The sequence below is a fragment of the Chiloscyllium punctatum genome, chromosome 37, assembly GCF_047496795.1.
Source record: "Chiloscyllium punctatum isolate Juve2018m chromosome 37, sChiPun1.3, whole genome shotgun sequence".
NCBI lineage: Eukaryota > Metazoa > Chordata > Chondrichthyes > Orectolobiformes > Hemiscylliidae > Chiloscyllium > Chiloscyllium punctatum.
In genome coordinates, this window is record NC_092775.1 from 70,611,554 (window position 1) to 70,637,013 (window position 25,460).

At 39.8% G+C, this 25,460-nt stretch overlaps 1 protein-coding gene across 2 annotated transcripts in view; it reads right to left on the reverse strand.

The window, feature by feature from the left end:
* Positions 1 to 25,460, reverse strand: part of LOC140463195 (docking protein 5-like) — a 447,686-nt gene that overhangs the window by 75,160 nt on the left and 347,066 nt on the right. Inside the window, exon 6 of one of the 2 annotated variants that reach the window (XM_072556986.1) lies at positions 21,651 to 21,786. In XM_072556986.1, coding sequence (XP_072413087.1) covers positions 21,651 to 21,786 — 136 coding nt within the window. Of the gene's footprint in view, positions 1 to 21,594; positions 21,787 to 25,460 lie in introns of both variants that reach the window. The other variant, XM_072556987.1, reaches the window with a different exon arrangement.

A 25,460-nucleotide genomic window follows, 5' to 3' on the forward strand; every position in this document is an offset into this window, starting at 1 on the left:
AGAGAAAACATGGGCAATTTATTTATCACCAAATAGCCAATTCTGTTTCAAATTATAAATGGCAGAAGTGTACTTCCAACACCCTTTTTGATAATTTAAATCATCTTCTGGAATTTTATGTAGAGAGACGAGAAATGTATATTCAAGGACAACTTGGTGTAACAGCTATAATTGTAATCAAACGCAAATTACTTGTGCCCTTGTTGGCTGATTTGCCTCAGGCAAATGTCAATAGCAGAAGCCAGCAATTGGAGTAATCAAATTAGATCACTAATTTAGCTGATTATTAATCACAAGAAACATTCATTACAGATTGTCTCAAAGGAAAATAAATTAAATGAGAAAAAAAGTGTGCCTCCACTTTATTGCATCTCTGCTTTAATTAAAATAGCTGTGAATTTCACAGCGACAGAGGAGTGTTCAAATGATGGATAAGCAAGAATGCTTTTGCTAAGTTATCACGCAATTTGGTGAACATCTATACTTGTAAAATGTGGTGTGAATATTCGCTGGTCGCACAGAAATATTTACAGCCATTGGTGAAACTAATTTACATGACTGTCCAACCTCGCACTCTGTCAGAGGTCAGCCCCAAACAAATAGGCATGACAGAGATCATTGTATTACAATAACCAAATTTTTTCAATGCAAGTGGTTTTATGCATGAGGCTGTTTCCTCTGTTCTGTCTTGTACCAGTTATATTCTAGATTTGAAACTAGAAGGAACAAATCTGCGGATCTATTATCAGATGTGCAATGTTAAAATTTTGGCTGTATACCCTTTTATATTCAGAATAAAATGCACTTAGAGGTATTGTTAGCCTGTATGCACCTGATCCTGATCAGAACAAAATAGCAGCCACAATAAGCACTATTTCTAACTATTCCTGCCAGCACACTGTTTGCAGAGTTAGTGATGCAAGAGAAATGAGGCATAAATTTAGCACTACTTTGATGTTGCATGTCTACTTACATTGATTGAATTATTTTCATTCCCAATACCATTTTCTGCTTGATTCATTCCTTTTCTTTCTCATTTAGTCTCATCATGCACAGTCTAGTGCGTATAATAGGAAATGTTTAGTGCAGTTCTGTTCAAGTATTTATTTTCAACAACAGATTCTTTTATACATTTGTTTTGACACCCTTGAATTGATTTATATTTTGCAGATTCTTTGAAGTTACCAGCATATCATCTTTGCACTAATTATAATGAGAAGTGGTTCCAGTAAAAGGAATATGATTAACAAAATTTAACAGTGAAACTGTTGCAAAATATAGGCACTAAAAGCAAGACCTTCATTGATGATAACCTATGTAATTGAATGTCAGCCACGGCTTTGTGATTGTAATTTGGCCAGAGAATTGGAAGGTTGTGAGTTAAATTCAACTCCAGGTCTCTCTGAGAGAATGCCTCACTGTCAGATGAGATATTAAAACAAGGTCCTGATTATTTCTTTGGTCACTCTAAAAGATCCCTTGGAATTATTAACAAAAATAGCAAAAATGAACAGGAGGTGTGAAAATTACCTCAGTGCCCCAGTCAATATTTATTCCTCAAATGTTATAACCTGGAACAAATTGTCTGAACATCTTCAGACTGCTCTGTATGGGATTTGCAGAGTTCAAACTGACTGTCACTTTTCCCACAGCTCCCTTTGAAGCCACTAGGTGGATGACTGTGTGTGCATATGCGGCATTAGAGCACTGCAGGGCTATGTCACCACAAAACAAATCAGCAGCAGTATGGGATGGGGAGCTCTAAACCTCAAGATGTTTCACAATTATTGAGTTGCAAAGCTACAATTAGCACCCTAGAATCCAGAGTAAACATCAAAAGAGGAACAAAGCTTTCCTGGAACAGTTGTATTTGGCGCACGTGTAGGTGTGTAAGAAAAAGTGTGTGAAAAGAGTGGACAGTTTCACTCTGATCATGAGATTTCTGTCTCCCTCTTGTGAATTAAGTATTGGGGAAGAAAGGTGGAGCTGAATTTACAATAAGGCAGTGAGCTGGACAAGGCAGTGAATGGTGCTATAAGTGCACTGTACATGTGCTAAACTCCTGTTCTAGGGACACATCAATGACACCAGAGCACTATACACCACCAACTTCCTATATGATCTTGTGGTGGCAGGGGATACTCCATTTTCCTTCATTACAACGGTGCCTCAATTTCTTGCAAGTTTTATTGGATGTAATGGGGTCAGGAAAGGCATAATATAAATGCAGATCTTTAGGTCAGATTTTCACTCATGAGACTTGAAGTTCAGCTGTTCCACCTCTGGAGGTGAGGCCCATCCACAAACAATTTCTTCATCAAAGAGGTGGGGTGGATTCAAGTCAGCGCTACCAAAGTGGAAATTGTTTGGAGTGGGGCCATCACGAGAAGGAGGAACGAACCATGTTGAAAGAGCTGTCCTGAAGGCTGCTTCTACTGAGAGGGAAGGAACTCAAAAAGGTTTAAGGAAGGGGATTCCGAAAGAAGTTACGAAGAATTAATTGTTGCTCAACAGTTATAATGATAGGGTTAAATATTGACTATTGATGTTCATCATCTGATTCTATTAAATGAGAACTATTGTGAATGAAAGTACAGATTTAAAGTGGCTGCTATGATTACCTCACCATAAATTGAGGCAGTCCAGAAAACAAATGAGGAACAAACAAAACTGTCTACACTAAAATTATTATTTTATCTAAATACATCCAAAAAAGACAACTGTGTCAGTATCAAGAAGTTCACATCTCCTGTTTCAAGTCAGTCTAAGACAAAAGCACATATCAGGCATCAAAGATTGCCTGTAACTGTTTAGTTTGGAAAGACAATGGAGCTAAATTTGATAAGGTATAAACAAGTCACATTTCAGTCACTGTTTTGTGCACTGGGGAACAAAAGAAAAATAAACTTGGAACCCCAAGAGATGGAAATCTCAATCTCTCCCTGTTTCCCTCAGCATTTTGGAAAAAAAAACAAATTAACAGAGAATTCAAAGATAATTACAAACTTTACCACTGCTGGGGATACCAGTCAACAATTAAACAACTGTAGTTATAGATTAAAAATGTAATGCCAAAGGATCCTAAAAAATATTTAAAGTGTGTAGCCTTTATTCTTCCCGTTTGTACCAGTCAAATTTTCCTTTTAATACTTATTACCTACTTTGCTTGTGAGCTTTTGGTATCATGTTCTTATTTTTTTTCTGTGAAGTCTATGAGATAAAAAAATTCCTCTATCCCTTTCAGTCAATAAATACTTGTAATTGACTCCTTCATTTGGTCTAATTAACTACATTCTTCATTTCATTTTGATAACTTTTGTAAATTTAATTGATTTGTTCTGACTGACAATATGAGCATTAAAAAGATGGGTGCTGATTCACCCCTCTTCATGTGATTATAACATTGGTTAGTTATAGAACATAGAACATAGAACATTACAGCGCAGTACAGGCCCTTCGGCCCTCGATGTTGCGCCGATCAAAGCACCCCTAACCTACACTAAGCCACTATCCTGCATATACCTATCCAATGCCCGCTTAAATACCCATAAAGAGGGAGAGTCCACTACTGCTACTGGCAGGGCATTCCATGAACTTACGACTCGCTGAGTGAAGAACCTACCCCTAACATCAGTCCTATATCTACCCCCCCTTAATTTAAAGCTATGCCCCCTTGTAATAACTGACTCCATACGTGGAAAAAGGTTCTCACTGTCAACCCGATCTAACCCCCTAATCATCTTGTACACCTCTATCAAATCACCCCTAAACCTTCTTTTCTCCAATGAAAACAACCCCAAGTGCCTCAGCCTTTCCTCATACGATCTTCCTACCATACCAGGCAACATCCTGGTAAACTTCCTCTGCACCCGTTCCAGTGCCTCCACATCCTTCCTATAGTATGGCGACCAAAACTGCACACAATATTCCAGATGCGGCCGCACCAGAGTCTTATATAGTTCATCATTGGCATTCTATAGGAAAATGAATGTTTTGATACTACATATTCATCTTGTCCAAAAATTGACTCTAGGAATCACTTATTTTTGGCAAAACTTCATAAGACTCAACTATGCAGATGGCTGCATCTTGACAGATCTTGTAGGTCCTGACACTCTGCAGTAAGTGAGATCAGCATAATGCCTCAGGCTGCTCTATAGATTCCCTCTTTGTGCAGATTCTTCATCTTTGCACATACTCTTTTTATCTCCCAAGTACCACAGCCAAATCTGCTCTATCCATTTGCCTCACATCTGTACAGTGTCATTAAATGAGTGTGGTTAGGATTAGCCCCCTAGCCTTTCTCCCCCACATCAGACTGTGCTCACTTCGGTAATCTGCTTCCAGCAGGTGAATGGACGCATTTCTTTCTGTCATCACATGAAACAAGAAAACTTGCCTACAGTCATTTCAAAATAATGTGGAGGAGGGCTGCTCCAGAAAGTCAGGAACACCCTGGTTTTGTTACTAGAACTTTGGGTCCTGGCCCTCGCATGTCTGAATTTGCTAACAATGCTCATGGAATAAAGGCAGGTCTTGTACTTGCAAAGGAGGAGGCTAAATGATTATGTGCTACTGCTTTCTTTTCCACATTAACTCATGTGAGGTGAATGGATAGGGCAGATTTGGATGCTATGGTACTTGGGAGATAAAAAGACTACGTGCAAAGATGAAGAATCTGCACAAAGAGGGAACCTATAGAACAGCCTGAGGCATTATGCTGATCTCACTCACTGCAGAGTGTCAGGACCTACAAGAGCTGTCAAGATGCAGCCATCTGCATAGTTGAGTCTTATGAAGCTTTGCCAACAATAAGTGATTACTACAATTCATTTTTTGACAAGATGAATATGTAGTATCAAAATGTTCATTTTCCTATGGGATGCCAATGATGAACTGTATAACTAACCAATGTTATAACCACATAAAGAGGGGTGAATCAGAACCCATATTTTTAATGCTCATATGGTCAGTCAGAACAAATAAATTAAATTTACAAAAATTATCAATATGGAATGAAGAATGTAATTAATTGGTACACAATCCCATCAAGAGATTCTACAAATATATTAAGAACAAGAAGGTAACTAGAGAGAGGTTGAACCCCAGGAGATGTGAGAGATACTAAATGAGTATTTTGTCTCAGTTATTACTGTGGAGAAAGAAATGGAGTCTAAAGAATGCAGAGAAATACTTCAAAAACAATTCACATTACAGAAGAGGAAATCCAGGAGGTCTCAGAGAATATAAAGGTGGATAAATCTTCGGGACCTGAACTAATGTGTCCCAGAAAGTTGTGGGAAGTAGGGAGGAAATTATGAGACCCTTGCAGAAGTATTTGCGTCATCTATAACTGCAGGTGAGGTGCTTGATGACTGGACGGTGGCTAATGTTGTACCTTTGATTAAGAAAGGTTGCAAGGAGAAACAGGGGAACTATAGACCTGTGAGTCTGACTTTGGCTGTGGGTACATTGTTGGAGGTGCTTATAAAATATAGGATTTATGTACATTTAGAGAGGCAAAAATTAGTCAGGGATAATCAGCATGGTTTTGTGTGAGGAAAATTGTGTCTCACATAGTTAATTGATTTTTCTGAGGAAGTTATCAAAAAGAGTAATGATGGCAGAACAGTAGATGTTGGTTATTTGGCTTTTCATAAAGCCTTTGATAAGGTTCTGCATGGCAGACTGATCAGTAAAATTAGGTCACATGGGATTAGATACATGGGATTAGAGTTTACAAATTAGATACATAATTGGCTTAATGGCAGGACACAGAAAATAACAATGGTAAATTGATTTTTGGAATGGAGACCTGTGACCCCAGCGGTGCTCCACATGGATTGGTTCTGGTCCTCTTTTGTTTGTCATTTATTCAAATGATTTGGCTGAGAATATAGAAGGTACAGTTCGTAAGTTTGTGGATGGCACCATAATTGGTGGCACAGTAGACAGTGAAGAAGGTTTTCTACGATTACAGAGAGATCTCGATCAAATGGGTCAATGGGCTGAAAAAATGGCAGATGGAGTTCAATCCAGATAAATGTGAGGTATTGCATTGTGGTACAAACAAGGGTAGGGTTTAAACAATTCATGATACAGCCTTGGGCAGTGATGTAGAGTAGAGGGACTTAAGGGTACAGTTACATCATTCTTCACATATAGACAGGGTGGTTAGAAAGACGTTTGGCACACTTGCCTTCATGCTCAGTCCTTTGTGTATAGGAGTTGGGATGTTATGTTGAGGTTGTACAGGACATTGGTGAGGCCTCTTCTGGAATACTGTGTCCAGTTCTGGCCGTCCAGTTATAGGAAGGATATTATTAAGCTGGAAAGGGTTCAGAAGAGATTTACCAGGATGTTGCCGGATATGAAAGGTTTGAATTATAAAGAAAGACTGGTGACCGGATGGAAGTTTATAAAATAATGAGAGGTATAGAAAGAGTTGATGGTAGTTATATTTTCTCAAAGATGGGGAATTTCAAGACTAGGGGCCACATTTTTAAAGTGAGAGGAAAGAGATTTATAAAAGACATGAGGCAAATTTTTCACACAGAAGGTGGTTCAAGTGTGGAATGAACTTCCTGAGGAAGTGGTGGATGCAGATACAATTGTAACATTTAAAAGACATTTGGATGGAAACATGAATAGGAAAGGTTTGGAAGGATATGGGCCAGGAGCAGGCAGATGGGACTAATTTAGTTTGGGATTATGTTCAGCACGGACTGGTTGGATCAAAGAGTCTGTTTCTGTGCTGTATGACTCTCAGACTCAATGAATCTATGACTCTGTCACTTTGGTTTATGCCTGTGGTCAAGGTACAACAACAGTTTGAAATATGTAACTCAATCAGTGTTGCACTACTGATAGAGTGTGAAATTGTTGTATAAACAAATTCATAAGATTGGCTGTTAAATGGATGACACAGTACTGTTGCTAATTTTAAACTCTGTATTGCTGCAAAGCCAAGTAATCTATTTTACCCACTTTTTCCACAGATTACTTTATCCTCAGCCCACATCTCAAATCTGTCCAAATCCCACTCCTCTGCAAATTCCAACCTTATCATATACCATCTGTTTTCTTTCTAAGCAGCAATAAACCTAGAGCTATGATAAAATAAATAAACACTGTATGTTGTCAGCAAATACAATATTGATCTAACTGAGAAACTCAGCAGCAAAGCACGCTCACCTTTTCAGTTTTCATGCATTATTCAGTCTGAATTACTGATTGGTTCTCTTTTGTGTAACAGGAGACCTAGTTACATGTCCCCATTTAGTTTGCTTTCAGATGTGATACCTTGAGCAGTTTCCTCCACCGCTGCCCAGGTTAACCCCCAAGAATTGTCCCAGTTTAAAAGTAAATCAAGTCAACTGATCGTCAGTTCCAGTTTAGAAAACAATTACTTCATTCGAGGCAGACCACCAACAAATACACACTCATGGTTCAACCCTGACAGAAGCTGTTTCAAATGAACAGAAAACACACTAATTTGCAACTTAAACTCTTGAATGAAGGAATATAAATGCACAAGTTAAAACGACTTGCTTTCCCAGAAAACTGCTCAAAGTATTCACCTCTTACAGCAAAACAAATGGTTGACATCGGAACTAAAATGAGCTGACTCAATACTCTGGCACAAGTGAAAAATGTTAGAAATATGTGGGTCAGATCATGAATGCTCTCTATATTTCTCATGGACAAATGTAATCTACATGCTTTAAACTCATGTCAATGGAATAGCAACTTTTATAGTCAGCTAATGTAATGAGCTTACAAAAATTATCCACATCACTTGTTTGCATATATACTTTAAAATGAGATGTATCATTGACATAGTATATAGTGAACATTGATTATTAATAAATAGGCACATGTGAATTCTTCACAACTTGCTTCAGCACTAAGCAATATATTTATCCATTTTCCAAGGCATGTTTATTTATGGTTAAATGTTTAAAAATTCTACCCTTTATGTACTAAGTACAAAACGTAAAATGTAGCCCATATGAAATTTTTTGACATATATGAAAGGAAAACATCATCCCAGTATTCAAAGAATCTCAGATGTGGTATCTTATTGTCAATATTCATTGCATTTGAACTATTCTGAGATGGGAATCAGAATAGTGCTGGTAAATGTGAGCAAACTTGAGATTTATTTTTGTCCTAAACTGTATTATTGTAGGTCAATAATTTTAACTTCCTTGATTCAATTAATGAAGTGGAAACTTCATGATATACAGGTGAACTTTTTCCAGGGCTGTTTTTCAGGATAAGACTGAAACAGAGAAAAGTTCCTGCTACCCATTCATTCTTGTGGGTGAGAGTCCTGGACCTTAACTTTACTCTATTAGGCAACTGTAGGAGCTAAATGTGTGTTGAAGGATTGGCATCTCATCTCTTGATTTGGCATTTTAGAGCCTCTGCACTCAATATTGGAGTTCAATAATTCCAGACTGCAGCCCAATTGTGATTAGTACTTTTTTTGCACGTTTTGGTTTTTCTCTTACTTCTGCTATCAGGCAGCATTACAAAGATGTACATCTTTGGGTTCTCCACTTGCCCTATCACTATTCTTTATGGTCTTGTTATACTAACTCCTCTGCCATTCCTCCTCTTTTGGCTTGCATGTATGATAGACATTTTTTGTCATTGTCCCAAACACCCATTGCTAAAAATTTGTTAGGGCGGCACGGTGGCACAGTGGTTAGCACTGCTGCCTCACAGCGCCAGAGACCTGGGTTCAATTCCCACCTCAGGCAACTGACTATGTGGAGTTTGCACGTTCTCCCCGTGTCTGCGTGGGTTTCCTCCGGGTGCTCCGGTTTCCTCCCACATTCCAAAAATGTGCAGGTCAGGTGAATTGGCCATGCTAAATTGCCCATAGTGTTAGCTTAGGGGTATGGGTGGGTTGCGCTTCGGCGGGTCAGTGTGGACTTGTTGGGCCGAAGGGCCTGTTCCAGACTGTAAGTAATCTAATCTAAGTAATCTAATCTAATCTAATCTAATCTCTAACCATTCCTAATTCTGAAGAAAGGCTAATTGATCTGACAGAAGTTTTTGTCTGCTGTAAATAAAGGACTCATACATTGATGTGATGTTCTATATAACTTCACCTATTTTATTCAATTGAACTTTTTGAAGGTTTTGTTGTCATTTTTTATGTTCTTCTGTTGATAAGCTTGCAAGACAAAAAAAAATGTAGTATTGCAGTGCTGGTGAATGTAATGATACCCAGAGTGGAACAGGAAAGGACAGTATAGAAACAAGAAAAAAAACAGCATAAAGGATCAAAAGGGGAAAAATAGTTTAAAAGCAATGTTAATGGCTCTTTACTTAGATGTATATAGTGTTTGGAACTAAAGAAATGAAAAAGTAGCAGAAAGAGAGGTTACTGGGTATGATCTTATAACAGTTAAAGAGACATGGTTACAAGGAGATCCAAGCTGGAAAATAAATATTCAGGGGTGTGGTAGATTTCAAAAGGGTGGTAGGATAGTATTGTAAGTATGGGATGGAGTAATTATGATATCAATAAATGATCTTGGATCAGAAGGTATAGAATCTATATGGATGGAGGTTAGTAATAACAAATAGAAAACAACACTGTTGGGAGTACCATAAAGGCTGCCTAAAGGTAGTTAAAACATAGGACAGGGAAAAAAAGTCAGGAGCTAATAAAGGCAGGTAAAAAATAGACAGTCCATTAATCAGGGCTGACTGTCATCTTCATGTAAATTGAGAAAATCAAATTGGTAGAGATACTCACAAGAAAGAATTCATATAATGTTTTCAGGGCAGTTTCCAAAAACAACATGAGACACATTTAATAAATGATGTCAGAGTAAAAAAGTCCCCTCAGAAACAGTAACATGATAGAATTTAACATTTAGTTCGAGAGGGAGGAGGTTGAGTTGGAAAGTACTATAATAAGATTAAATAAGGGCAATTCCAAAGGATGACGGCAGAGCTGGCTGGAATGGCCTGGAAAAGGGGTTTAACAGCAAAGACAGCTAAGGAACAATGGCAGACATTTAAGAAAACAGGCCATGGCTCATAGCAAAGATACATCCCAGTGAGGAAAAAGGATTCTAAGAAGGGGATAAGCCCATTGTGGTTAACTCGGGAAGATAAGCATAGCATCAAATTGAAAGAAAAAGCAAATAATTTGACAAGATAAGTAGTAAACAAGAGGACTGGGAAAGTTTTAAAAACTAACAGAAGACCACAAAACAAAAGATAAACTTTGAGGATAAACTTGCAAGTAATATCAAGACAGATATCCGGAGCTTCTTTACATCCGTGAAAAAGAAGAGATAAGCTATAGTTAATATAAGCCCCTTAGCAAGTGACACTGGGGAAATAATAATATGGATCCAGGAAATAACAGAGGAGTCGAATCAATACTTTGCATTAGTCTTCATATTAGAAGACACTAATAGCATTCCAAAATTACTAAGTAATAAAGGGGTAAAAGGAGAAGAAGAAATAAAGGCAGTAAATATCACGAGAGAAAAGGCACTGAGAAACTGTTGGGGCTAAAGACTGATGTGTCCCTTGGACTGAAAGAGATGCATCCGAGGATATTAAAGGAATTAGCAACAGTGATACTGGATACACTGGTAGTGATCTTTCAAGATTCTTGAAAAGTGCCAGGAGATTGGAAAACAGCCAATGTTAAAGCTAAAGACACCAAAGTCTTACCAGACCATGGACTGCTCCCTCATTAGAGAGAGGCAACTGTTGAGGGTCACCACACGTCAGGCAATGAGGGAGTTTGAGAAGGAGATGCTAGGGTGGAAATTGAATCCATGCTGTTGATGTCACTCTGCAATGCAAAATAACTATCTCAACCAATACCCAATGTAACATCTTTAGTGTAAAAGAGAAGGAGACAAAAGAAACAGGTAACCATAGACCATTTAGTTTAACATCTAGCATTGAGAAAATGTTGGAGTCCATCACAAAGATTGTATTGCAGTGAGATTAGAAATACATAATATGATCAAGTAGAGTCAGCATGGCTTCATGAAGGGGAAATGATGACTAACAAATTCATTAGAATTCTTTAATGAGGTAATACATATGATAGATAAAGAGGAACCAATGGATGAAATATATTTGGATTTTCAGAAGGTGTTTTATAAGGTACCATGCATTAGGCTACTTGATAAAAGCCCATGGTGTTAGAAGTAATATATTACCATGGATAGAGGATTGGCTAACTAATAGAAGATAGACAGTTGGGATAAGGGTGGCCTCTTCAGGATTAATGCTTGTAACTAGTAGATTGTCACAGAGATCAGTGCTGTGGCCATAATTATTTACAATACTTATGACTCAAATGTGAATGAGAAATGTGAATGTGTTGCTGACAAATTTGTGGGTGACACAAAAATAGATAGGAAGACAAGTGGTGACAATGACACAACTAATCTGCAGAGAAAAAGACAGATTAAGCAAAAACTTAGCATGGGCAAGTGTTGGGTTACACACTTTGGTAGGAAGATTGGAAGAGCTAAATACTATTTAATGGAGAAAAACTACAGAGCAGAGGGGCTTGGAAATCCTCATCCATGAATCACAAAACAAAAGTGTCCAAGTTCAGTGGATTTTGGGAAGGCAAATGGAACGTTGGACTTATTTCAAACATAATAGAGCAAAATTAGGGAAGGTATGCTAAAACTGTATCAGACACAAGTCAAATCACAGCGGAAATGCTATGAACAGTTTTGGGCCCCTACTTAAGGAAATGTACATTGGAATTTGATACCACACATGTCTTGCGGAGGGGTTTAGTAGATTGGATCTGTACTCATTGGAATACAGAAGAATAAGAGGAGACCTTGTTGCAACATACAGATTCTTAGGGACCTGACTGGGTAACTTCAGAAGAGTTGTTTCCTCTTGTGGAAGATTCCAGGACCAGAGGGCATACTGTCAGAATATTGATTGCACATTAAGGCTGAGAAGTGGAGTAATATATTTTCTCAGATGGTATTGAATCTGTAGAGCTTTTTTTAACCACAGAAAGCTGTCAAAATTGGGTGGCTAAGCATATTCAAACTGAGATACTTAGATGTTTCAGTCAGTAAATAAAACAATGGTTAAATCAAGGGGAAAAGACAGAAAAATGGAATTTAGCATTATTAAATTAGCCATGATCTAATTGAATGGCAGAACAGACTCAATGGCCAATAATCTACATCTGCTCCTATATCTGACGCTTTTGTGATACTGGGATATGTTGTTGATTAAATGAAGCATAATGATCTTCTGATATTTACAGGTCAAATTTGAATTGTATGGTTAGCCTATTTTCTAACCAACTTAACCTGCAGGCTCTGAATTAGATCCAATTAACATATTTTAATGTTTTCCTAAACTACACTCTGTATTGGGAAGAAAGATATTGCATTTGATTTATAGACAACTATCCAATTAACTTAATTTGTACATGCAAGTTCAACTAATTAGCATACTTCATTAATATGCTGCTGCTATTAAAATAATGATTATATACTGCAGAATGTGTAAAGTGTGTAATTGTCTTTTTGAGATATGGGGAAAATCTAATTAGCATATCCTGCAGAAACAAATCTCATCTAATGGCACAGCTTATTAATACATTTCTCACTGTTGGTATATCAAGTTTCACAATAGTGGATGTTGTTGTTGAGCTGTTGGAACAAAGGTAGTAAAGTTAACGACAATGATGCTGAGAAAATCTTTGCTAAAACCTGCTTCCTCCTCCTATTAACCCATGCATGCAAGCAACTAAAAATGTTAATCAGATCTAGTGTTAAATCTTTAATGGGTATATTCAAGGTTTGGGAAAGATTTATAGCTTGGGTGCTGGTTGTCGTGGTTGTGGGTATGTTCTTCCCAGCTTGGCAATCATACCCACAACTACAAAAATATGTCTCTCATAAATCTACATACCTTGGTGCATTTAAAAAGAATTCAATGATACAGTGAATTCTTCAATAAATCTAATTATTGGTTCTGCAATTTTCTTGTCCATATTTAATAAGCTGGTAAGACCATTTCTTTCTTTTTTTCTAAAATGACCAGATACATGTGTAAATGAGACTGGAAGAGCTGACAAATTATCACTTTCATTTCCACTTTGTGGTAGCAGAAAAGCAAAAGTGAAAATTGAAAATGTGATTGTGATAGACCATCTTAGAGAAGCACCCTCACAGGTTTTAAATTATTGCCCCTTAAAAATAAACTCCAGTAAAATCTTCATTCCTGATTTAAAAAAATGTTGGGAGTATCATGAACTTGATAAATTTAGAGTTTTTAGTGGATTTGCATAGATTTCAACATGATCTTTTAGATAAGTGGGAGCCTGCAAATTCATCTGAAGTTAGGATCGCTGAAAGGACAGGAACTCTCCTTGAAAGAGTTCTCTCAACCCCTGTTCAATATTTTTTGTTACCTTTTATGCACCATTGATAACAGATTCAGAGGCTGTCTGGTGGGCAGGTCTTTGACACTGGATGACAGACAGAGAACAGAGAGGTGATAGAGATGATTCCAACATCAGGCGACTGTCTGTGTGGAGTCGTTTCCTCTGGGTGCTCCAGTTTCCTCCCACAATTCAAAGATGTGCAGGCTAGGTGAACTGGCCATGCTAAATTGTTCATATTGTTCAAGGATGTGTAGGTTATGTGCATTAATCAGGGGTAAACATAGAGTAATGGGGAATGGGCTTGGGTGGGATACTCTTCAGAGGGGTGGTGTACACTTGTTGATCCGAAGAGCCTATTTCCACATTGTAGGGATTCTATGACTTGTTGGGAGAAAAGGGGACATCAGAAGCGGGGAAGGATATTTGAATGGTCAGTTATGGAGATAGCAGGGAGCATGTGAAACTCTAGCCATCCTCACTTCCCTTTGGTCACAGTGAACTTTAAAATAATTGTTAATTCTGAGGCAGAAAGCACTATTACAGTGTTTGATTAACAAATTTGCTCCATGGGCTCCACTTTCACTCTAACCAGAACCCAAAGGGAAAAGAACAGTTTTTAAAAAAAAAAGTAACATTGGAATTTAATGTGCTGAATAGATTTGAACCTCTGTATTGACAGACATAGGACAAGGCAGACTGGTATGTCCCGTTCACCCATTTGGCTGATATTTCCTTCTGGGAAGTGAGTTGATGAGATTCCATTTGCAGATTATTTTTACATTTACAAACCATTCAACCAATCCCACCCATTTTTGTGGGGTTAGAATCCCCAACAGCATCCACACACAGAATAAGGCCATTCGGTCCAGCTAGTCTCGAATACTTCGGTCCTCTACCTGAGGCCCCTCCAAATTTTTACCATTTAATCCTATCAGCAAACTCTCCTATTCTTTTCTTTCTTATGTGCATGTCTCACATCCATTAAAATGCAACTAATTCATTTATTTCAACCTCTCCTTGTAGAAGTGAATCCTACATTTTCATCATGCTCCATATAAAGAAATTTCTCTTGAATTTCCTTTTTGACTTGTGACCACCTTATTTTCATTGGCCCATTTTGCTTTCCCTCCACAAGTTGATACATGTGTGTATCTATCATGTAAATCTTTTAAAATTTTAAACTTGTCCATTGCATTCCTCCCCTCAAGTTTCCTCTTTTCCAGAGAAAAGAGCTTCAGCCCTTTTATCTTTCTTCATAAGTATGTTATTTCCATTCCATTTTTTTGCCTGCTTTTTCCTGTCTCTCTACATTACTGAGTCAAAGAATCCTACAGCATGGAGTCAGGTCCTTTGGCCCAAACTGGTCCATGTTGACCTAACTGTCCATCCGTGCTAACCCCATTTGGCCCATATCCTACTATAACTTTCCTATCCATGTATTTGTCCAAATGTTTTTTAAATGTTGTTAATGTACCCACCTCAACCATGTCAGCTGGCAGCTCATTTCATATGCGTATCACCCTCTGTGTAAAAAAGTTGCCCTTCAGGTATCTTTTTATTCTTTTCACTTTAACCCTCAACTGATGCCCTCTGGTTCTTGATTCTCCAACCCTGGGAAAAAGACTGAGTGCATTCACCCTATCTATGTCTCTCATTATCTTATACACTTCTATAAGATCCCCGCTCAGTCTCCTACTCTCTAAAGAAAAAAAGTCCGAGCTTGTCCAACCTCTCCTTATAACTCAGACAGTTGAGTCCTGGCAATATCCTTGTAAATTTCTTCTGCACTCTTTTCAGTTTAATAACACTCTTCCTATTGCAAGGTGACCAAAACTGAACACAATACTCAGAGTGCAACCTCACTAACGTCCTGTACAACTGCAATATAACTTCCAACTTCTGTCCTCAATGCCCTGACTGATGAAGGCCAGTGTGCCAAAAGCCTTCTTCACTGCCCTGTCTCCCTGTGACTCCACTTTCACAGGACCATGCATTTGAACTCCTAGGACCCTCTGTTCCACTACACTCCTTAAGGCCCTACCATTCACCATGAAAACCCCTACCTTAGAACATAGAACATAGAACAATACAGCACAGAACAGGCCCTTCGGCCCACGATGTTGTGCCGAACTTCTATCCTAGATTAAGCACCCATCCATGTACCTATCCAAATGCCACTTAAAGGTCGCCAATGAATCTGACTCTACCACTCCCTTGGGCAGCGCATTCCATGCCCCCACCACTCTCTGGGTAAAGAACCCACCCCTGACATCTCCCCTATACCTTCCACCCTTCACCTTAAATTTATGTCCCCTTGTAACACTCTGTTGTACCCGGGGAAAAAGTTTCTGACTGTCTACTCTATCTATTCCGCTGATCATCTTATAAACCTCTATCAAGTCACCCCTCATCCTTCGCCGTTCCAACGAGAAAAGGCCGAGAACTCTCAACCTATCCTCGTACGACCTACTCTCCATTCCAGGCAACATCCTGGTAAATCTTCTCTGCACCCTCTCCAAAGCTTCCACATCTTTCCTAAAGTGAGGCGACCAGAACTGCACACAGTACTCCAAATGTGGCCTAACCAAAGTCCTGTACAGCTGCAACATCACCTCACGACTCTTGAATTCAATCCCTCTGCTAATGAACGATAATACTCCATAGGCCTTCTTACAAACTCTATCCACCTGAGTGGCAACCTTCAAAGATCTATGTACATAGACCCCAAGATCCCTCTGTTCCTCCACCTGACCAAGAACCCTACCATTAACCCTGTATTCCGCATTCTTATTTGTTCTTCCAAAATGGACAACCTCACACTTGGCAGGGTTGAACTCCATCTGCCACTCCTCAGCCCAGCTCTGCATCCTATCTAAGTCCCTCTGCAGCCGACAACAGCCCTCCTCACTGTCCACAACTCCACCTATCTTTGTATCATCTGCAAATTTACTGACCCACCCTTCGACTCCCTCCTCTAAGTCATTAATAAAAATTACAAACAGCAGAGGACCCAGAACTGATCCCTGCGGAACTCCACTTGTAACTGGACTCCATGCTGAATATTTACCATCTACCACCACTCTCTGACTTCTACCGGTTAGCCAGTTTTCTATCCAATTGGCCAAATTTCCCTCTATCCCATGCCTCCTGACTTTCCGCATAAGCCTACCATGGGGAACCTTATCAAATGCCTTACTAAAATCCATGTACACTACATCCACTGCTCTACCCTCATCCACATGCTTGGTCACCTCCTCGAAGAATTCAATAAGACTTGTAAGGCAAGACCTACCCTTCACAAATCCGTGCTGGCTGTCCCTAATCAAGCAGTGTCTTTCCAGATACTCGTAAATCCTATCCCTCAGTACCCTTTCCATTACTTTGCCTGCCACAGAAGTAAGACTAACTGGCCTGTAATTCCCGGGGTTATCCCTATTCCCTTTTTTGAACAGGGGCACAACATTCGCTACTCTCCAGTCCCCTGGTACCACCCCAGTTGCCAGTGAAGACGAGAAGATCATTGCCAACGGTACTGCAATTTCCTCTCTTGCTTCCCACATAATCCTAGGATATATCCCGTCAGGCCCGGGGGACTTGTCTATCCTCAAGTTGTTCAAAATGTCCAACACATCTTCCTTCCTAACAGGTATCTCTTCTAGCTTATCAGTCCGTTTCACACTCTCCTCTTCAACAATACGGTCCCTCTCGTTCGTAAATACTGAAGAGAAGTACTTGTTCAAGACCTCTCCTATCTCTTCCGACTCAATACACAGTCTCCCACCACTGTCCTTGATCGGACCTACCCTCGTTCTCGTCATTCTCAGGTTTCTCACATATGCATAGAATGCCTTGGGGTTATCCTTGATCCTATCCGCCAGGGATTTTTCATGCCCTCTCTTAGCTCTCCTAATCCCTTTCTTCAGGTCCCTTCTGGCTATCCTGTATCCCTCCACTGCTCTGTCTGAACCTTGTTTCCTCAACCTTATGTAAGCCTCCTTCTTCCTCTTTACTAGACATTCAACCTCCCTCGTCAACCAAGGCTCCCTCACACGACCATTTCTTTCCTGCCTGATCGGTACGTACATATCAAGGACACGTTGTATCTGCTCCTTGAAAAAGTCCCACATTTCCACCACATCCTTCCCTAACAGCCTATGCTCCCAACGTATGCTCCTCAAATCCTGTCTTACAGCATCGTAATTTCCCTTCCCCCAATTGTAAAATCTACCTTGTTGTGCGCACCTATCTCTCTCCATAACCAAGGTGAAAGTCACAGAATTGTGGTCGCCATCACCAAAATGTTCACCCACCAACAAGCCCACCACTTGTCCCGGTTCGTTACCGAGTACCAAATCCAATATGGCCTCCCCTCTGGTTGGACAATCTACATACTGCGTTAGAAAAGCTTCCTGGACACACTGCACAAACACCGCCCCATCCAATCTACTTGATCGAAAGAGCTTCCAATCAATATTTGGGAAGTTGAAGTCGCCCATGACTACGACCCTGTGGCTTCTGCACCTTTCCAAAATCTGTTTCCCAATCTGTTTCTCCACATCTCTGCTGCTATTGGGGGGCCTATAATAAACACCCAACAAGGTGACTGCACCTTTCCTATTTCTGACTTCAGCCCATACTACCTCCAGAGGCAGATCCCCCTCAAACTTCCTTTCTGCAGCCGTTATACCATTTCTAATTAGCAATGCCACCCCCCCTCCTTTTTTACCACCCTCCCTAATCTTACTGAAACATCTGTAACCAGGAACCTCCAACAGCCATTCCTGTCCCTCATCTATCCATGTTTCCGTGATGGCCACAACATCGTAGTCCCAGGTACCGATCCATGCCTTAAGTTCACCCACCTTATTTCTGATACTCCTTGCATTGAAGTATACGCACTTGAGCCCATCTCTGTGTCTGTAAGTAGTCCCTGTCAGTGCTACCTTCTCCACAGCCTCCCTACAGTCTTGGACATCCTGACACACAGCTAGCTTACTTGCTGGACTACAAGTCCGGATCCCATCCCCCTGCCAAATTAGTTTAAACCCCCCCGAAGAGTGCTAGCAAACCTACCCCCCAGGATATTGGTGCCCTTCTGGTTCAGGTGCAACCCGTCCTGTTTATACAGGTCCCACCTTCCCCAGAATGCAGTCCAATTGTCCAAATATCTGAAGCCCTCCCTCCTACACCATCCTTGCAGCCACGTGTTCAACTGCACTCTCTCCCTATTCTTTGCCTCTCTGTCACGTGGCACCGGCAACAACCCAGAGATGACGACTCTGTCTGTCCTAGCTTTTAGCTTCCAGCCTAACTCCTTGAGCTCTTGAATGACCTCCCCACCCCTCTTCCTACCTATGTCGTTGGTGCCAATGTGTACCACGACTTCTGGCTGCACACCCTCCCCCTTAAGGATTCTGAAGACACGGTCCGAGACGTCTCGGACCCTAGCACCCGGGAGGCAACAAACCAGCCGAGAGTCTCGCTCATGTCCACAGAACCGCCTGTCCGTCCCTCTAACTAGAGAGTCCCCTATAACTAGTGCTCTCCTCTTCTCCCCCTTTCCCTTCTGAATCTCAGAGCCACAGACCCCTTCACTGCAGCTTACACCTGCAAGGCTGTCCCCCCCAACAGTTTCCAAAGCTGCATACTTATTTTTTAGGGGAACGACCACAGGGGAACCCTGCACTGCCTGTTTCTTCCCCTTCCCACCTCTAACTGTTACCCAGCTACCTCTGTTCTCTGGCGTAACTATGTCCCTGTAGCTTCTATCGATCACCCTCTCAGCCTCTCGAATAATCCTCAGCTCATCCAGCTCCAGTTCCAGTTCCCTAACTCGTTCGGTGAGGATCAGGATCTGACTGCACTTCCTGCACACGAAGTCGGCAGGAGTATCGGTGGTCACCCCTACCTCAAACATCCTGCAGGAGGAACATTCCACCGCCTGCGCTGCCATGACTGTACACTGTCTCCAAAAACAAGAACACTGAGTCAATAACCTGTGGACTTTAAAGTTAGGTTAGAGGAGGAGGGTGGGAGGGAGGCCCTACGGAAGTAGGACCTGGGGTCTAGAACACACCCACTCAAATACTAATCACTTACCTTCCCGCCCAGCTATGCGCTCCAACCTCACTTCCGCTGCCCGCTACAGGTAAGTAATTTTGAAACAAACTGTCTTACCTTAGCTGTAGTCTCCCGGGTTCGTTTTTCCTCGGCCGCTGCTCCCACTCAAATGATTTGACTTTCCAACATTCTTTTATAATATTAAGACCAAAACTGTATACAGATGCCCAAGTGTGGCTCAGACCTAGGTTTCAGTACAAGTTGCACATAATTTTCAGACTTTCAATTCTGCCTTTAGATACAAAGACTGGTTTGCTTATTTGTTTTTAGAGGCCTTATTAACCTGTGCTGCTTTTTGAGTCCATATTAGTTTGAGAAATATGATTATTATTATTGGTATTCTCAGTACTGTGATATCTTAAATATGCAATGCACACACTCTCTTTTGATCCCAAGAGTTCAGTTCATAATCATGAAGTATAAATCAGGTGTAGTCAGGCTAGAATAAGAGAAGATGAGCAAATATAAAGAGGAGAGAAAGTGCCTTTGGCTCATTGAATTTATTCCCTTAGTATTTCAAATCTTCCATTCTGGCATCCAGCTGAACTTTAAATTTCCCTAATGACTTTGATTCCACTTAATGGCCCTTCATTTGTTACTTTCTTTATATTTGACAAGATTCTGGTGAAGTGTTCAGACCAGTACTTGGGTATAAATGAAGCCTCTGATAAATCAAAATCAGTTCCGATGTTGTATAATGCAAAGGTTCTACAAGGGTGTTATGTTGGAGACTGTATTTGGCTCCACTCAAAGACACTGTGACATAATAAGATTCAGTGGAGCTGAAAACAATCTCTACACAATATGATGATGCCACATAGGCTAGGGTGGAGAATTGAGGAGCTCAGTTCTACACCTCAATCAGGCTAAACATGTCAATCCTGAGTCAAATAGCATCTATTTAACTCAGATTTTTTTTTAATTATGCAATAAACTATATCTTGTTATTAAAGCAAATGCAATCAAAATGCTTTCCTGTTAAGGCTTATGAGGGGTTTATCCTCTACCACTATTAGGCAAACAGGTCCTTTGATACAATAAGGAAAGGAGGATTTGTGGGAGGACTCTATTAGTTACCACTGTTTGGTACCACAGTATACGACAGTCAGTGTTAAGTTTTCTTTCTGACACTGGAAGAAAGGGAAAATTATTTTCAGTAATTCAGCAGGACAGCACAGAATAATTGCAAAACCATAGCCACGGTGACTAAAACAGCACATTAAATATCTCAATTATGAACAAGCAGGTGGAACAGAAAGCAAAATCAGACTTGCGCTTCAAGGGGTAATTTGCATAAATATAAGGGACAAAATAATTGCAGCACATGTTAGCTATATTTCTTCCATCAGCCTTCAAATATAAAGACCAAATAACTCTTATTTTGAACTTTGTAATATGAAGAATGCCACGTACATAAAAAGAATTAAATTTTTTACAACCATTTATGCCGCATAATATTCATTTCAACATCCTCAGGGACATCTGTCAAGAAACAGCCTGAGGTATGACTTATATTTTTAGGTGTTACATAAGCATATGGGAGGATTAGAGATGAGCTAATGTAATTTTGTTGAAAAAATAGGCACAAAGCCAAGAATTTTCATCAAGTAATATAGAGAGAAGGCACAAAACCATCAAGTATAATTGTTACTACTGTTCATTTAAGGACTGGAGGGGCAAAAATGAAGCGTTCATGGGATTTTATAGGAGTTGTTTCTGTACATCTTACATTTTAATGAGAATTTTATGCACAGATAATTAACACATTATCAGTTCACAGAATCACATTTGATTTCCAGAATGTTTCTGATATTTTATGAGTGAGGCATTCAAAGGCTGTCAAAATCTCCATAAAACTACCCTACCATAGTTTGTTTTAAAATATTATGTTTAATATTCAAGGATTAAGCGTATTGATAAAAAGCTAAATATGTTTTTTGTGCCATGAAATCTATCTTAAGTGATGAAATTTTAAATTTCTCCAGAGCTGCATTCAAACAGAGATGTACAGAATTTGTTGTAGAAATGAAGAAGAATGTAAAATGTCCTACCACCATTTCATAATGATAGCTGAACATCAGAGACCAGGCACTGTCAGAACACGTACCCGTGAATTTTTCTCCCTCTGTAGCATCTGCTCGTGTTGTTCTGCGATGGCCAGTGCCGCAGAATGCACTTTCTGGTAAATTGCTTCGCCTTCTCTTGTTTGGAAGGTGAATAATCCTTCACCTGTGTCACACATTCTGTCAAGATATAAAAACAATTAGTATGTGGAAAAATATCAATGCTTTCTAACCTTGCAAGTGTCACAAATTTCCTTTTTTTATTTTTATGAGCAGTTTTTGCCTCAGCTCTTGAAGTCTCTGGATACAGGCCAGAAGTACCACCAAATACATGTATTATGGTCTCTTGCAAGCTCTGATGCAGTGGTATGCAGGAATTGACCGAGATGTTTAGACTTCCAGTGGGCAGTTTTGATTTGCCTGGGTTAGGTTTGGAATCTTGGGAGAGATCTAAACTTACTTATCAAGATAATTACCCATAAAATGTTTGATAGATTTTTTTTATAAACTCCTGGGTAACTATAGAACTGACTCATCTTGGCATTCCACATTCCAAAAGACCCACCTCTGATTCCCCAAATCCTCTTATTCTTCCGATTTTGTGATCCTCTGATATATCCCACAACTCTCTGCCCTCCTTGTGTCTCTGGCACTCCTGTAATGTTCTAATCTCCCCTCACCCTGGCACTCTGCCAACCTCCACCCTCCATCGTGCCCCAGTCCAACATGCTCTCTAACACTCCCCAGACCCTGCAAATCTCATCCTGACCCTTCAGCACTCTCCTGATTTCTGATTCCCAACTCCCTGAATTGCAACTCTCCTTTCCTCCAGTTCTACCATCCAGAAACTGTAAGCAGATCCAAGTTCTGCTCAGTCCATGAATTCTCTCTTGCATGTTGATTCTTTATTTTTGATATGGCTCATCTGGTTCTTGCTTTCATGTGTTTCCTTGTAGACAGAGATGTTTATCATTGACATTACCACATGCTCTAATCCATGCTTTGCTTCTGAATTAAAACATTTCCACAAAATATCTCATGCACCATCTCAGAATGGGGAGATCGCTATGTAGAAAGAGAAAAAGTGAAGTCATAAGACCATAAAAAACAGAAACAGGAGTAGGTCATGTGGCCCCTCAACCCTGCTCAGCCATTCCATAGTATCATGGCTGAGCCTATTAAAATCTAATGTCAGGGAGCATGCACTCTGGAATACTGGGATAAGTGCTGAAAATGTGTTGCTGGAAAAGCGCAGCAGGTTAGGCAGCATCCAAGGAGCAGGAGAATCGACGTTTCGGGCATGAGCCCTTCTTCAGGAATACTGGGATAAGTGCCTGGCTCTGCTACATCTGCATGGAATTTATTAATTTACCGAGTTAATTATGGGTTGACATCAAACTTTATACATAATGCACTGATGCAATCTTGCTATATAGCAAATGTAAAACATTTGTAGAGGTCAAAAACAGAGCTGCTGAGCTTTTTCAGGAACTTCTACTTTTGTTTCTGATTGACAGAATCTGCTGGTCTTTTGCTTTCGATTTGTAGAGGTCACATCTCTATGATTTTGTTTGTTTTGGATTGGGGACAAAAATGGGAAAAGCAAACTGCAGTAAACCAAGGAATGTGGAAGGAGTGCTGCATCAAAAAAAAACACATCTTTGGAACTAATTGTGCGGTGCTCAAGTAGTGAAAATCAAATGGCACAATCGGTGCATGTGCTCAGTGCAAGATACGGCCAGAGATGACCCACTGATGATTTCAATTAATTAGCACCAGTTGTGAAGACCAAGAGTCATCAGCATTGCGCAACTCTCTGACTGGCTTAGCAGCAGGTTCACAGAATGTTTGTCAGTAATAGAGGCAAAAGGTCTCTAGACTTCAAGAGGCAGTGTCTTTCCTTTTCTTTTTTTACTGTGATGTAATTACATATGGTAAGATGGCTAGGTATTCCCTCCCACCATTTGCTGTAATCTGTTGCTTCTAACCAGTGACTGAAAAACTGAACAAGTAATGTGCCAACCCTAAACTCCATCTTCAGCAAATAACTGAAAGAACTTGGATGCGAAGATCGGAAATCTTGAAACCTGAAAGGACTTGAGAGGCAAATCCCATGGATTGGTGCTAATGAACTGTGTTTTCCTTTCGTTGGCTGTGGCTAGAATTGATTTACATGTTAAGTACAGAAATCTGGTGAGCATTCTCTGTTAACCTAAGTCCGTCAGACAGGTAAATTTGGTTCTTTGAGCAAGTTAATTAACTCTTTCACTTTTGTGATGACCCTGGGAGTAGTGTGGCTTGAGCATTGACATACTTTCCCAAGTGAATTGTAGCACATTCATGTTTACAATATAAAGGAGGTGAAATTGAAATATAGGCAAAGCATTAATGCAGATTATGTTTCATCTCTATTCTACTGGGTTCTGTATATTTGAATAGATTAAATTCAAATTACTGTATAATTGATTTGATGCATAGTAGTGAGCATTTAAGAGATCCTGTTATTAATCTTTTAGTAGGCAAATTAAACCACACTGTGGAGGTTCATTCCAAATGTTGTTCTTACAGGCATAATTACTTTCCCAGATGTAAATAGAATAGAAAATATAATTTCATAAAATTAGATTATTAATTCACCTTTATATGGGCCAGAAATGCAAATAATTGTCCCTCCACAGAATCCAATATAATGCACAGCATTCTGTCATGTTATTCTCTCCAAAGATTTCATAACATTAATTGTCTTGGCTTTAGAACTTGGCATTTTATAGTATTAAACAAAAGACTGTAATAACTCTTACAGTGAAGTCACATAGGAGGATATATGAACTGACCTATTCATATACTATATTAATTGAAAACACAACATTTTTCTTGGATTCTTGCTTCTATCCCATTAGACAGCAACTGTGTAATGACTAACAGCTGCATTTATACAGACTGATGCTGAATTGAATATTTTAGCAATGTCATGAGTAGAAATCGGCAGTTGTGGTATTACTAGAGTATGGAAAGGACAAAGCTCCTTATTGTATGCTTTCGAGCAGTTAAGACACAGAAGAATGTAAAGATAGGAGCAGAAATAGGCCAGTTAGCCCCTCAAATCTACTTCATCATTCAATAAGAACAAGGCTGTTCAGGTTATGACCTTAATAATAGCTTCCTGTCTGCCCTGGCGTATGCTGGTCTAAAAGGCCATAGTGGCAGTAAACCTACATCTTGCTCGGCAATAGTGCAGATAAGTTTTACAACACAATGAGCTGTTGTGCAGTTTCCATTTAGCTACCTCATTTTACACATTGGTAGGGGTATGAAAATATATCTTCACATGCAACTTTAAGAATCTTGCTCATGCCAAGTCAGCAGCTGGAAGAGTTGAACAGCTAGGAACCCCACAGAAGAAACCCTCATTACAAGATTCAATCTGACAGAAATCCATAGTCAATGGTAAAAGCGTTTCAGACTGTGTAAGTGATGTTCTGCAGGAGGAGAGTTAGGAACTCCCTGGAGCTGGAGTATGAATCAAATCAAGGCAGTTCCAGAGTACGTTGTATACCAATGTAAGGAGCAGTCTCGATTTGGGGCACAGTGAACAGAGAACTGACACACTGTATATAAAGTTAAGATGCCTGGTGGGCAAGAGTCAATTTTAGACAAAGAAAAGGTGCAGAATTACACGCTGGAAAAGCTAGGAGTGAAGAAAAGTACAGACAGCTCAAACTGAGTGTCAGTCCCATTGCGAGCAGGTGCCATCGCCATAGTAAGTGAATCAAAAATTTCCAAAGCGAAGTCACAGACATGAAGACATCTCTCAGCCAGAATTAAAGCAATAAAGAAGCATTCTGTACTTGAAG